This window comes from Ascidia mentula, chromosome 1, assembly GCF_947561715.1.
Source record: "Ascidia mentula chromosome 1, kaAscMent1.1, whole genome shotgun sequence".
Classification (NCBI taxonomy): domain Eukaryota; kingdom Metazoa; phylum Chordata; class Ascidiacea; order Phlebobranchia; family Ascidiidae; genus Ascidia; species Ascidia mentula.
Window position 1 is genome coordinate 19,876,369 of NC_138566.1, and position 14,417 is coordinate 19,890,785.

General features: G+C 38.4%; 1 protein-coding gene across 1 annotated transcript in view; it reads left to right on the plus strand.

Annotated features, from left to right (window-relative positions):
- The window catches only part of LOC145917441 (uncharacterized), a 39,311-nt gene extending 25,105 nt beyond the window's left edge, over positions 1-14,206 (plus strand). The window contains exons 70-113 of the mRNA XM_083002947.1: positions 109-236; positions 508-584; positions 759-791; positions 900-1,139; positions 1,237-1,479; positions 1,616-1,825; positions 2,006-2,123; positions 2,181-2,288; positions 2,341-2,554; positions 2,689-2,859; positions 3,081-3,285; positions 3,463-3,735; positions 4,142-4,381; positions 4,519-4,638; positions 4,711-4,922; positions 5,061-5,148; positions 5,208-5,372; positions 5,427-5,570; positions 5,677-5,961; positions 6,097-6,285; positions 6,605-6,798; positions 6,898-7,057; positions 7,259-7,469; positions 7,622-7,777; positions 7,832-7,954; positions 8,116-8,272; positions 8,448-8,570; positions 8,656-8,778; positions 8,884-9,006; positions 9,150-9,272; positions 9,417-9,539; positions 9,708-9,830; positions 10,952-11,066; positions 11,192-11,286; positions 11,342-11,522; positions 11,608-11,794; positions 11,857-11,981; positions 12,136-12,246; positions 12,488-12,655; positions 12,759-13,034; positions 13,139-13,261; positions 13,339-13,417; positions 13,823-13,863; positions 13,932-14,206. Of these exons, the coding sequence (XP_082859073.1) occupies positions 109-236; positions 508-584; positions 759-791; positions 900-1,139; positions 1,237-1,479; positions 1,616-1,825; positions 2,006-2,123; positions 2,181-2,288; positions 2,341-2,554; positions 2,689-2,859; positions 3,081-3,285; positions 3,463-3,735; positions 4,142-4,381; positions 4,519-4,638; positions 4,711-4,922; positions 5,061-5,148; positions 5,208-5,372; positions 5,427-5,570; positions 5,677-5,961; positions 6,097-6,285; positions 6,605-6,798; positions 6,898-7,057; positions 7,259-7,469; positions 7,622-7,777; positions 7,832-7,954; positions 8,116-8,272; positions 8,448-8,570; positions 8,656-8,778; positions 8,884-9,006; positions 9,150-9,272; positions 9,417-9,539; positions 9,708-9,830; positions 10,952-11,066; positions 11,192-11,286; positions 11,342-11,522; positions 11,608-11,794; positions 11,857-11,981; positions 12,136-12,246; positions 12,488-12,655; positions 12,759-13,034; positions 13,139-13,261; positions 13,339-13,417; positions 13,823-13,863; positions 13,932-14,014 (6,786 nt within the window). The 3' untranslated portion in view covers positions 14,015-14,206. The remainder of the gene's footprint in view (positions 1-108; positions 237-507; positions 585-758; positions 792-899; positions 1,140-1,236; positions 1,480-1,615; positions 1,826-2,005; positions 2,124-2,180; positions 2,289-2,340; positions 2,555-2,688; positions 2,860-3,080; positions 3,286-3,462; positions 3,736-4,141; positions 4,382-4,518; positions 4,639-4,710; positions 4,923-5,060; positions 5,149-5,207; positions 5,373-5,426; positions 5,571-5,676; positions 5,962-6,096; positions 6,286-6,604; positions 6,799-6,897; positions 7,058-7,258; positions 7,470-7,621; positions 7,778-7,831; positions 7,955-8,115; positions 8,273-8,447; positions 8,571-8,655; positions 8,779-8,883; positions 9,007-9,149; positions 9,273-9,416; positions 9,540-9,707; positions 9,831-10,951; positions 11,067-11,191; positions 11,287-11,341; positions 11,523-11,607; positions 11,795-11,856; positions 11,982-12,135; positions 12,247-12,487; positions 12,656-12,758; positions 13,035-13,138; positions 13,262-13,338; positions 13,418-13,822; positions 13,864-13,931) is intronic.
- The last annotated feature ends 211 nt before the right edge of the window (positions 14,207-14,417 follow it).

A 14,417-nucleotide genomic window follows, 5' to 3' on the forward strand; every position in this document is an offset into this window, starting at 1 on the left:
TTTTGTCTTGAAACGCGTCTTGACATATGTTTTTAACAAAATATTTCACCATGAAATTTACATTACATTGAATATGTAATCTAAACTTGAATAAATTTCAATTTTCAGAATTCAACTGATTTGGATTTTGAGGTTTCCTCGTCAAATGGATATTATTATTATAGAGACCATAACAACATTGCCACTCTTTCAGGAGATGCTCAAAACAGCTTGTTAGGGCACGTCCTGCTTTCCACGTATGTTTCTTCAGAAATAATGGTGGCGAAATAGAAGTGTCGACAAATTTAGATATTACAATGAAGGAGTTTTGGCTGAAATATGTAAACGAACTTAATTTTATATTTTGTGCGCAAATTTTCGGTTCCTTAAAATTTTTAAACTGAGAATTAACTTTCCCTACTCAGACTGGAAAGCAATGTAGAATTCTCCAGTTACTGATCGTGATAAATCTTCAGTCATGTGCTAATGTTGTTTAGTGCAGTGCTAACTGTATAACTTTCTGTCTAGCTACCCAGTACGCGTAATTACGCTTGATGAACTGGAGACTACAATGCTGATGATGTTGAACAGTGTATCTGAAAATGGTGCGTCTCTAAAACCAATTATTCACTATTACAAATGTTCAAGCAACTGTAAAAAATTTTTAAACCACAATGACCTGGACATCGGATTGTATACAAATTTGCAATATATTAGAAAGTGTCATTAACACATTAAAAGAAATTGTTTGATTATTTGTACATGTATACTTTTCTTAGGTTTGGGAGAAAAAGAAATCGTTTCCACAAAAGGTGACTAAAATTTTGCTTTTTTTACATTTGCAACCAAGAATAAATCATCAATGAAAAATCAGTGGAAGTTAGACAAATAATCATAACGAAATTTTTCTCTTTTTGCAGTGGAAGCGTTTCCCGGAAGTTCGGTTATTTATTTGAACATAATCAGATTGAACGTCAGTATGGCTACACGCACGTACTCCATTGATATTATGGGACTTAGTCAGTTTTGGACGATTACAGCCTTTGACGTGGAATTCTTGTTGATAACTGGCCTAAGTCCCGAAGTTACTTACGAACTAGTCGTTTCGGTTTTAAACGATGGCCTGCTGGAAGCGTCGATAACTCTTATAGTAACTACAAGTATGTTACGTTGCTATAAATACACAATGCAGGCGAAACGTAGTTCCCATTTAAGTGATATTCTACCGTTAAAGCTAACAAAAAACTTGTTGTGCAGCCAAATTCTGTACTCTATCGTGTACAAACGGCCACTGCATCGCCTTTTCATCATCAAGGACGGAATGCGTATGTAACAGCGGCTACGCAGCTCATCCAATCCTGCCCAATCTTTGTTTGGACGTAAACGAATGCCAAGACATACCTTCACCATGCCCAGTAAACTCGACATGTTCAAACAGAGGTGGATCATACACTTGTCGATGCCCAAGTGGCTTACAACTATTTGGAGACCAGTGTGTAGGTCAGTAGTTTGCTTCACCTTTTTAGTGCTGCAACACTAAAAATCATATCACAAGCAAGAAAATTGATCTACCTTAAACACCTTCCATCCATTTTAGTTCAAGTCAGCGTACATGTCCGAATAACGTATTATTTAGGCTCAAACATCTGCGACCAGGAACCATGCAATAACAATGGAACGTGTCTTTCTCTTCAAGGAAGATTTTCTTGCGATTGTCGTGAAAATTTTTTCGGTTCCAGATGTGAGCATTACACAACTCCCTGCTTAAATGAACCTTGTGAAAATGGCGGAACCTGCGTCGATACGTTTGGAGGTTATAGGTGCAATTGTCCAGCCAACTATCAAGGTTAAACAAAGAAACCATTTGTGCAATTGTATTTTAGCTTTATAGTTGAGGTGTGCATCCAGCACAGTTGCAAGTAAAATAATTGTGAGGACAAAATGTTTTTTTCCTGATCTGCACAACCGAAAAAAGATTGTTTACTGGTGTGATTGCCATGTTAGTTTTGTTTTTTGGTTGATTAAGGAACAAACTGCCAAGATGACGCAAACGAGTGTCAACTCAATACGTTTGATTGCGACGAAAATTCCCACTGCGAAAATACGTTGGGTTCCTATAACTGCATTTGTAACGACGGATACAGGTTTGCTTGACAAAGTAATCTTTAAATCTCCTTTGTCTATATATCATTATATTGCAGAGGAAATGGAAGGAAAAAGTGCTACTTTATTAGACTACTTCCGTATGGGCCGGACGAAGGCGACGAGTTGTTAAAAGTCGGAGACGACGTGGCTTCGCCAACGATTAGGTAGAACGTCGGTACATTTTGTTATTTTATTACAACAAAACATTGTGTTAAGGTCGTTCTTCAACATTCCTTTCCGCTTCAAGAGGTTCAGAGCTATGCATGTCACATCAAATGGTTTGATATCTCTTGGTATTGATTCTTGGTTTGTCAAATATCTTTACCGTCCACCATACAATGGATTCGGTATTTACGATATCGAAATTATTGCTCCTTTCTGGGACGACTTTCATCCGAGTAAAAACAACAATGGACGTGTTTATTATCAGGTATTTTTTTTATTTCAAATACAACCATTGGGTAAACTGATTACTTTTGCACTAAAAAGAAACGAAAACCCAGCTGGGTTAAATATTAAAACACTTCTTGTTGTGTAAACCTAAGAACGTTAAACATTGTGCAGGTTTATGACCAAGGAACAGTCACTTTGACGAATAGGAGTGTGACTGTGGTAAATGAGGTTGCAAGTCGCATCAACACGCATTTTCAGAGGGACGACTTTGAACCACTGTTTGTGTTGAAAGCTACGTGGAGTGAGGTTGTGATGTACAACGAGTTCTACAACCGCAATTATGTAAGTGAAGGCTAATTCCATTGGGCTGCAAATGCTAAATGACATTCACCATTTTATTGGCAGGATTTTACTGATATATTTCTTGTAACACACGTTGTTGATATGACATACCTTGGAACAAAAACAATTCATACATGTATACATAGTGTTAATGCAAATTCATTCCAAAGAGCAACAAATGATGTTTGCCCTATTCACAGGATAATATTTGTATATTTCAGCCTAGTACATTCCAAGCGATCATAGCGAGCGATGGGACCGACACCTACCTTATCTACAACTACAAGGAAGACGCCATGTTGTGGGATACACGGAAGAGATATCATTGGGGAAACCGGGCATTAATTGGGTACAGGTTTGCCCTGGGTCACGAATACATTGAAACACAGGGAGATTACAGGCCTGACCACCGCAATCAAACAGCAGGTTCGCTATTTCTGTGGGCATTCACATAGCTGCAATATTTTTTTCTGCTCATGGCGCATGTTTTGCATAATTTGATTTAAGTTTACAGACCATAAAAATGAAATTAGGTGAAGAAGAAATAATTGTGCTTCGACAATATGTCGTCAAGGTAATAAATGGAAAACATTTTCGTTATAGGTGGCCCAACAGGCCAGTATTATTATCAAGTTGCACAAGGCCGTGACAACGAAGCAGCAGCAAGGAGAGGATGTCGAAAGTGGGCTTTGCGAGACGTAAGAGATCCATGGAAACCGGAAGAAGAGCCCTGTCCGTGCAATAGTCTTCAGGCGCGAATTGACAGAAGGTTCACATGGTCTGTGGACGTGGAGCTCTACGTGAACTCTCTCCGCGACAGATACTTACCCGATTATTTTCGAACAGCAAGTTTCGAGGAATGGGGATATGAAGATGGTGAGATGTTTTTCTGCTATTTTTATTGGTTATGTTATTTGCATACATACTACATTGGTAGAGAAAATGTCAAAAATGACTATAGGAATCAGCCTCTACAGGTCGGTGACCGGCGAAACTGTCTTTACGAATCAATATATTATATTCCTGAGACTCCAAAAGGAGTAAAGAACGATCAGGAATACAATTACATTGGTTCAAACTTTTTTCAAATTGCTTTTTCAAGTTTACCATCAACTATATCATACAATTATAACTACATTTTCTAATATTACCATTGTGTTTGTGTGAAAAACTAAAAGGCTAAGCTACGTCTATTAATTTAACCCAACATCCCAAGTTTTGACATACACATGCACAACAGGAAGTAATATCTATATAATATAATGTACCATTTGTTTTGCAGTCGGTTTGTACAACTGCTACCAACCTCGTGTCAATACGGGCCCAAGGTGTTGCTACGCACTTCGTGGCACTTCATTTTCACGGCTTTGGGGGTGGTGGAGTCAAGCTCCACTCATATCAGGCCCGTTTGCTAGTCGATACGAGCGCAGTCAGATTCCAATATTTGAACGAAACCCACGTTGGTCTTGGGTTTCCACGAGAAGCAGAGAGTTATTTGAAGCCCAATACAACCGCTCGTTGGGTGAGTTTCAATTCACTCCAATATTTCAAATAATCACCAAAAATTTTCACATTTCAACACAATCACTGTGTGTCCCTAAAGTAAATTACAACTCCCATGCAATATGTTCCAAAACCACATCGACATTCTCATATTAGAAAACGACCTCATTCCTCGAAGGCAGTGTTGCGTTGAGAGCAACGATCCATTCCTCTGCAGTTTGTATCAGGCTCAACGACAACCAGCCACTTGTATCGGTTACATTCCCAGAAGGGTTGGTAAGTATATTCTATGTCCTCTTATTATCAGGAAAGAAAATAGGAAAAAGGCAATATTTTTCACTCCCTAAGCTTTCTTTTGGGGCGATCCTCATATTACAACAAACGACGGGGTTACGTACAGTTTTAACGGATTGGGAGAATATCATATGTTGTACGCTCCCGGTGTATTCTCCCTGCAAGCTCGCACCAAGAAGGCCAAGAAAGAAGATATGACCGAATCGGACGCAACTGTTTTCACCGCTTTTGCAGCAAAGGACCTTGTAACCGACACTTCTGGAACGGTAGACAATCCTATGATACAAATTGTTTTGTTTACACTAATACTTTTGTGCAATTTGTTATCACAATCAGTTTTTGTACAGCATTTTGGCAAATCCTTAACTTTCTGACCGGCTGGTTAACGCTTCACAAATATTTAGGTTCAGTTTGAGGTTGACTTTTCGAGCGCAATTGGGGATGAAGTGATCGTAAAGGTAAATGGCGCTGTTGTGGAAAACATAACAGACAGTAAGTTGCGCGATTCAGTTCAACGTATAACATTTGGAGCAATATAACCGCTTTTTTAGCTGAAACACTCGTGGAAGAAGTGAGTTTAACCGCCGCAAACGGAACTTACACCGCGACATTTCCCTCGTCGAATTCACTTTCGATAACATCCACCAACTTTCTCCTTACCATGCAGTTCACAGGAGACACAGCTACACTGCAAAACTATTCACAGGGACTGATGGGTGAGTCATATCATTATCGATCTGGGGAGCACATAACACACAATTTATTTGCAGGTTACTGGGATGGAATACAAGAAAACGACTTCTTAATGAGAAACGGAACCACCCTTGATTGGATGACGCTGCAACCAACCGAAAATCAGGATATTTTAAACAACACATTGAATGAAAGAAGCATTTTCTCTTTTGGGCAAACATGTAACTACTACTTATTTGTAAATTATACAGCCATAAAAACTTTGAAATGTAACAAAAGCTGTTGAGCTCTTATTACGGTTTGCATAACGCTGTATCTTCTATGCAGGGAAGTTATTTAACGAAAGTGAAAGCTTCTTTAACTACACCGGTGAAACTGGCGACACATTCCAAGATCACAATCCCACATCAGCATCCGAACCTCCGTTCCTCGAAGATCTTGTGGCCGAACAACGAGGATCATCTCACTTTGAGGGGATTCGGGCGAACTGTACAACCAACAATGTACTTTCTACTACTTGTCTCTACGACGTGTTGACGACAAACCGAAGTGAAATCGGAGAAAACACCAAAGCAGAATCCGAGAGCAGCGCGGAAATAACCGAAACCAATGGTTCGTCTTATCATGTCTCCAACTTATGTTGCGAACTTGTAAAACTTTTCGAATAAGATAAAACGCAACCAACTTTAAGAAATATTTTACAATTTTCCGGAAAAACATTCTACATACTTTTCTGTTGTTTTAAAGCCAATGCCTTACCTGTTATTACTATCGCTCCGTCACCTATGATTGCTGTGATGGACAACAAAACCACATTATTGGCCCGAATAAACACATTGAACACCTTCACTGTCGAAGCAAGCGATGCTGATGGACATGAAGTTACATTTAGTCTGGATGAAAATGACTTGATCGGTGGAATGTTCATTGAAAATTGTAAGAGTATTTAATTCTGATTTCTATTGTTATCGACAAAAAGGTTACAAGCGATCGTCTGATATAGAAGTGGAAAATAAAAAGTACCTTGACAAGATAAGATCAGTGAAAATATCTGTAACTGAATATGAGAACAAGGATACTAATCATACAAACTCAACTCGTACTTAATTTGAAAAATATAATTATATTTGGGAATAGGTATATTCCGACCAATATCTCAACCTTCCTGTATCCTTAATAAAAGTTTAAAAAAAAATCAAAATAAAGATTTTTTAAAATTTGGGTATCATAACACAGTACGTCAAACCAATTTTAGTAACCGGCGTTATGACGTGGACACCATCAGACCGTCACGTGATTACAAACGTCACTAACATGACCTCAATTGTGATCGCCACCGATTCCCTTGGAGGTGAAACTGTCATGGTCATCAACGTGAAACTGTGCAACTGTTTAAACAACGCAACTTGCCTCTTTGACAATCCGGCCGTGGGGAACGAGAACTATCAGGTTCCTTTATAGAAAAAAGTGCAAATTTATAACAATAATATCATACCATGTAATGTACAATAGCTTCAAAACATATAAAATGTGTTTTTATTTTTGAAGATGGTTAACTGCGAATGCACTGAGGCTTACACCGGTTCTAATTGTTCTGAGGATAGAAACGGTTGCCTTTTATCAGCCTGTTTCACCAACGTCACATGTACAGATGTTCCAGCTCCAGGAGTTGGTGAAACTTGTGGGGATTGTCCAGAAGGAACAACAGGTAATGTAAATCACATCGTCGTTAAAAATTTGAACAACCCTCATGTGGTCGGCCTCAAAAAACATTTCTGATTATGTTGGGGACCTGACGTATTTATTTAATAATTGTAAATTAGGAAAAAAAAATATTTTGACTTTGTGTAACTGTTAACTGTTCGCAAACGTACTGAACGGTGAGGTTTTATTTGTACGGCCCTGCAAGGTGACGGACGAAACTGTACAAATATTGATATGTGCGATTCCAATCCATGTGAACATATGTGCGAGTCAATCTACAACGGCTTTATATGTTCTTGTAATGACGGATACGTGTTGGAGAACACAACACAATGTCGTGATGTGGATGAATGTACCGGAGATCCTTGCACTATGATCCGACACTCCCGTTGTGTAAATACGATTGGAAATTACAGGTGAGATAATTCCTTCAATTATGTTTTTGAAATTTGGGTATATTTTTGAAACCCCCTATGTTCATTAAAGTTTGTAAATTTAATAAATAAAGAACATTCATGAGGTACATAGTATTTTTATATGGTAATATAACAAGCATTTCGTCATAAAGTTGTGTGTGCAACAATGGGTTTACGAGCAACACTTCGGGGAATTGTCAAAACATCGACGAATGCACGACTGCAGCTCACAACTGTTCTCTCGGGTCGACCAGTTGTCAGGATGTACCAGGATCGTTTGTATGTCTATGTTTACCAAATTTTATCAGGTAGCTGTTCTGAATTGTCATTGTTGTTTCTTGAACTTACCATCGTACAATTAGAAACGCCACTGGGGAGGAGACTTCTTGCGTGGATTTGGACGAGTGCGAGCAAGGATTGCACACTTGCGATAATCAGACAGAAATATGCGTCAATGAAGCTCCTTTATTCAGTTGCATTTGCAAGTACGTCTTCGTTTGTACGATTTCATTTCTAAAATTTAATTTTTAACAACAACAAATTGCGTATAACAAGAAAAAATTGGTATACGTTTATTGAATTGCAAACATTTGACCAAATCATGGCCATCATATCGCAAGTAAAACTCAACCTTTTGTTCAAACAGAGCCGGATTTCAGGAAATATCGGGTACCTGCGTTGACGTAGAAGAGTGTTCGGATTCCAACTTGAACACTTGCGACAACAACACTTCACTGTGCGTGGAAATGGAAGGAGGATACAATTGCACATGTTTCGCTGGTTATGAAATGGCATTTGATGGAGTGAGTGGAATTTAATGGAAAGCAAAATGCTACACGAAAACCATTCCTAATAAGGCTTTTGACTCGCTTCGCACAGATTACTAACACATGTTGTTAACACTATTACAGACTTCGCCATCAGAAACAGAAAATATTTGTCATTCTTTCTTTCGTTAAACTAATGGTTTATTTGCAGACTTGCAACGATATTGACGAATGCTTAACTGAAGATATTTGTCCGTCCACCTCGCTATGTTCTAATTTCAACGGCGGATACCAGTGTACGTGTGCACCAGGTTTCCACATAGCACCAAATGACGTAAGTGTATCGGAAATTACAAAACTAATCTATATTTTCAACGAACGTAAAAACTTGTTTACATTTATCTTAATATATGTTGCAGACATGTAGAGATACTGACGAATGCATGGGTGGTATCACTTGTCCAGGAGGTTTATCTTGCTTTAATACTGAGGGTAGCTTCGAGTGTGCGTGTCCTATGGGATTCGAAATGAATGCTAACGGCGTAAGTTGGCAATGTGGCAATTTATCCTATCCGTAAAATCCACATAAAAAATATTTAAGTTAGGTTTACGGAATCATCATAACTTTAACCGGTTTGTTACTCTAGACGTGCTTCGACATGGACGAATGTCTTAACACAGATGTCTGCCCACCTGGTGCAGTTTGTTCAAATTTTGTTGGAGGCTACAACTGTACGTGTTTGGAAGGACATCGTGTGGTCGATAACGGAGTGAGTAGCAAAACATACAATAAGACTTTCGCCTGATATTGCTACCAACTAATATTTTAAACATGTACTATTTGTCTCAGTTTCAAAAAAAGTTTATTGATAATACTGTGAATAAATATAATATTCTGTGGAACCAAATGCAGACATGTGAAGACATTGATGAATGCCTTAATATTACTTCGTGCCCGATGGGTGTGAGTTGTTTCAACTTCCCTGGTGGCTACAACTGCTCTTGCCCCCAAGGTTTCCATACAGCTACAAACTTGGTGAGTTTCAACAAAGGCCAGCAAATTCATGTAGATGTGTTTGACCATATGTACGTCCTTTGCACTAAATTGCTGGTTTTAATGTATCTATGTGACTACTTTGTTTCAAGATGCCTTCCTTTTAATATGCCTTCCTTTTAATAGACGTGCGAAGACATAGACGAATGTTTGAATGTCGGTACATGCCCAACCAGATCATCTTGCATGAACTTTGACGGAAGCTTTGAATGTGTGTGCGATTCAGGACATGAGATGACTGCAGATGGTGTAAGTGTTTTTTAGAGTAAGTTGCAAGAAAATGCGACCTTCTCAAAATGACATTAGGCTGGCGTGAAAAAGGTTACGGTTGTTATGCGCTCTGATCTTGTGTTAAATAGGCCAGGTTTTCACATCTACAAGGCTTTTTTTTTGTTATTTTTAAAACGCTTTGTTTAGACATGCAAGGACATCAATGAGTGTCAGGACAACAGCACTTGTCCAACAGGATTAAAATGCCTTAACTCTCAAGGGAGCTTCAGTTGTGTGTGTTTTGACGGCTATCAAATATCATCCAATGTTGTAAGTTTTTTTGAACATCTACCTTTCTTCCACAAATACGTTTTCAGTGCTGTTGCGAATGCGCAATCTGGCCCGGTATTACACAATATTCGTATTAGGAAGAGCGCGAACCGTAGTTAGGAACAATTTTTATTTATCTTCCTGAATTGGTATTGCGCAAGTACATTCGAAAGGATTTTGCAGAAAAAATATTCGTAAAGATAAGACCATGCTTAACTGTTTAGAAACGCATGTTCGATAGGCTCTCAGCAAATATGGCTGCGTTTTAATTGCTGCACATACATAACCACATTAAAAAAAACAGACCCTTGCATAGTGACATGTTATAACGGCAACCACGCACTTACTCATAGATGCGTAAACACACATTTTGTCTTATCAACCAGCGTAATGCGCATGTGAAACGGTCATGGCAACTTTGCGTAAAATTGATAGTACATTTATGACAATCATATTTTACTTTCGAGCGACAGATTGGATAAGGCATACTATTATAGTTCATATTTATGGCGTCCATAGGGTTTGATCCGTCCTGAATGGACAGCGTAGAATGGCAAAAGCTCCTGTATATTCCCGGTTATTCTCTTTGCGAAGTAACTGCACAATCGCACATATTCCCATTGGTGCAAAATACCGCCTTAGTTCAAGTGCCGCAAATACCACTTAATCCCTTGTTAACTAAAAAGTTTTCATAGTATCGGATTATGTTGGGATGGTTCAAAACCTTCTTTAAAAATTGAACTTCGTTGCGTGAACTTGCACATTCTTAAGCAGAAAGATCTTCCATGGAAATTTCAATATGAGTCACAAAGCCAATGCTTTGTTCGTCGCAAAAACTTTTCAAACAATTTCGTATTTTTGCGTGCAGCCCGCCGATCAAACCTCACGTCACGTCATGCAATAATGCTCACAAAGCGCCGCCCTGTACATGCGCCCATCACGCGTTCATCACGTTGACTCCATTATCTCGGCCGTAAATGTACCCCTTGACATAGTTTACCGTTATTTATCATCTCTGTACAAACCGTCATCCGCACTGAAAATGGAAATGATTTCGAAAGAAAATAATTTAACATTTATCATAAAATTGATGTCGAATTTCATTGTCATTGTTTTATTAGACTTGCACCGATATTGATGAATGTTCGAATACGGAGATCTGCCCTCCACAGTCGTTCTGTATCAACACTATTGGTTCTTATGTCTGCCAATGTTTTCCTGGAGTTGATTGTATACGTAAGAAAATTTATTTGCTTCCTTATTGTGGTTCCATAGATAGGATTCAAACTAGGATTTCTCGATATAAAACAGGAATCATTTTTGTATATAAACCCAAATAAAAAAAAATTTTATTTTCGCAGTCAATCCTCTATCGGTTCCTCCCAACGTACTGCAAGTTTCCACAGATTCATTGACAATCGTTACAGACGCTCGTCGTTTCTACGGAGAATACGAGGTACCTTGACGATAAACAACAAATCGAAAAAACGTTTGAAAACGTTTTTGTAAAGGTGTTGGTGATTGAAGCCGATGGAAATGAACAAAGCATTATCACCACCGAGATCATCGCGACAATCACTAACTTGAAACCAAATACGAATTACTCGTTGGGCACAAGAGTTCGGAAGCTAAAAAATTCATCCTACGTTTACAGGAAATCAGAATTTAGTAACTTTGTTGCTGTGACCACAGGTAAGTTGGGCTGTTGGAATAGCTGACGTACAATCTAGACAATCCAGACTGTTACCATCTAGACATTACATACTTTTGATTTCAGATGCAATAAAAGTGGCTTTTTCGTTAAACTTGCTCAATGAAGCGTATGGTGTTGAGCTGGAGGATATTACATCAGTCCGCTCCCGTCAATTACGCGATCGATACGAGCCTGAGTTGACTGCGGCGCTAAAGGCTGTACTGGGAAATGTTACATTAGATTTACTGGACGTAAACATCACTGCCTTCAGGTAACGATTGCTACTTTAAAGACTGTTATTCTCGTCCATGCGCCTTATTTACGCTTCTACAGGAATGGAAGTACTGTTGCGTCGTGTGTTGGAACGCTCAATACTAACGATCCAACCCACATGTACATTGTTGCGGAATTAGACGGGTCTAATCTGGATGATGTTGTGTTTCAACATATTGTTACCAGTACGTTTTTTCTATCGTTTAAATACATGGCAATTTTAAATCCATGTGTGTAATTTAAGATGTTTGTTCGCGTCAAATTGACTCAAATGATTTGCATAAATTGTAAAGAAAATCGTAAAACAATTTACTTATCGCCTAAAATCATGTTTTATAGTTCATCCTTTGCCCGATATTCCAAATTTCTTCCGTGCAACAAGAATCAACACCACGTCAGCAAAGTTTGAATACGACAGCGTCAGTGCCGCATTAGAATACGAAGTTACACGTGAGTTTGAATCTTCGTAGGGTAACTAGTATATCTTAAAGTTAGCTAGTAAAACATAAAGTTTTCCTATCCAATATTGTTGTACAGATTTAAAATTGATTATTATTATCCATTTTTGTTACAAAACGAACAGAGATTGCTAAGGGCAAAAAGAATTAATAGATTAGTTGAATACTTTATTGTGCATTTGTTAAACAGGTCTGTTTCAAATAGTTTTTTGTATCAAAGTTATTTATTGCAGTTACTTGTCCCGGGGAAACATTTGAGGTAATCACGACTGATCTCTCCGTAACATTCAACGACCTAACACCTAACCAAATATGCTCCGGTCAAGTAAGAGTCCTCGTCAATGTTGGCCCCAGTACATTGGCTTACTCTCCCTTCAGCAACCTCGTGGTCATATCAACAAGTGAGCTTCATTTTTTTAATTAGCCAAATTATCTAATTTTACCTGCGGTTTCTGAACAAGTTTGTTGTGAATATTGTCTAATACGTTCTTAATGTTAATTCAGCTCCTGTCGTCTCACCGCTCACGGTATCTTCTGTCACGGAAACATCCCTCATTATATCTTTTGCATCCGTTGCACGGGCCACCAGCTATCACGTGATGACGGTTGGGGTTACTCCAGTCCATGTTCAAGCGTCCCCTCCAAACGGCAACACAGTTAAAGTGACCGTTCTTGGATTGACCCAAGCTACGAATTACGTGTTCACAGTAATTGTTGTTACAAACGATGTAACGGGACTGCAAAGAAACGGAACTGGTCAAGTCACAGCCCAAACGTCGGGTATGGCACTAACCACAAATGTTTATTTTCAGTGATAAACCTATATGACAGCAGATAGATTTGTTAATCTTTACCCCGTCGGTCATGCTACAGCATTTGTTCAGGTTCTATTGGTTGCTCAGCCGACATCTGTTCAGACGGAGCAACTTGCTATGATGTGAAAGAAGGTTTTATGTGCGTCTGTGGCGCTGGATACAACTATGATTATGCGGCAAAATCGTGCATCGGTAAAACGTTGTTTTAATGTCAGGCATGCAAGTAGGACAGACATTACCCCCTTACCACAATCTGTCTCTTCAAATAGGTACATGCGAAACTGACCCCAACTACTGTTTGAATGGGGGAACCTGTTGTCAAACAGCCGGAGGAAGTCCTGTCTGTCGGTAAGTTTTTCACGAGTTTGAATTTAAACAAACGTATTTTTACACACCGAATACTCCAATTTGGCAGCGAAGCTTTCATTACACTAATACAAAGTTCAGGTGGAAAATATCAAACACAAAAGAATACCCTCTCTTCACCTTTGTGTGTCATCAAATAAGCCCTTATATTAACCAATTAGTACTATAGCATAGTAAGAAATGATTCTTCCACAAAACAAAAATGTTAGAAGTTCATTCTCAGAAACCAATGATCAATAATGGTAGCCCTGTTGTTAGTTACGCTTTTGTTAAAATAACGTATCATAAATGTGTATAGTTAAAAATTTCAGAAAAAATTATGAAGTGAACTGAAAAGATTTTGTGTTATTGTCCTGTTACTTGTAACATTCTGCATTTTTAATGCAGATGTGTATTTGGATATAAAGGTGATCAATGTGAACGTTCAGGCAAGTAGTGATTTTTTGGGATAAAAGTATCTTCGGTACCAGATTGATAAATCGCTATTAATTTGCAGTCGCATCCAAGCACGCTTTGAAGATTGCTGCTGGAGTTGTTGGAAGTATGGTCATTCTTGGGCTGTTGTACAGAAGATTCTAAACAAGGAGAAGAGAACATATATATTTACAAGGCTTTGCAATTTAATCCCGCTTCTTCTTTTTACTAACGTGTTTCAGTGTAGATACTGCTTTGCATTAACATGGTGTTCAGCGAGATTGTAAGAAATTAAATTTGACGTGAATTAAATGAGAGTAACGTGATATGAAATAAATGTCGAAGTAGTCGCTAAAATTATCAAGTGTTTCTTTTAAGGGTTTAAGAAGATTTCTCCTTGATTTTCTGGCACCAAAATCGCCATATATTCTTCATCGTAATTTAAAGGGACAAAGAAGCAGGTTGAATACGTTGCAACTGGCATAAATGTCTACGTATACATTAGCACTTTTCAAAGTTGATCTACATGCCTCACCATAAGGAAATGTCTGATGTACACAACTCATCT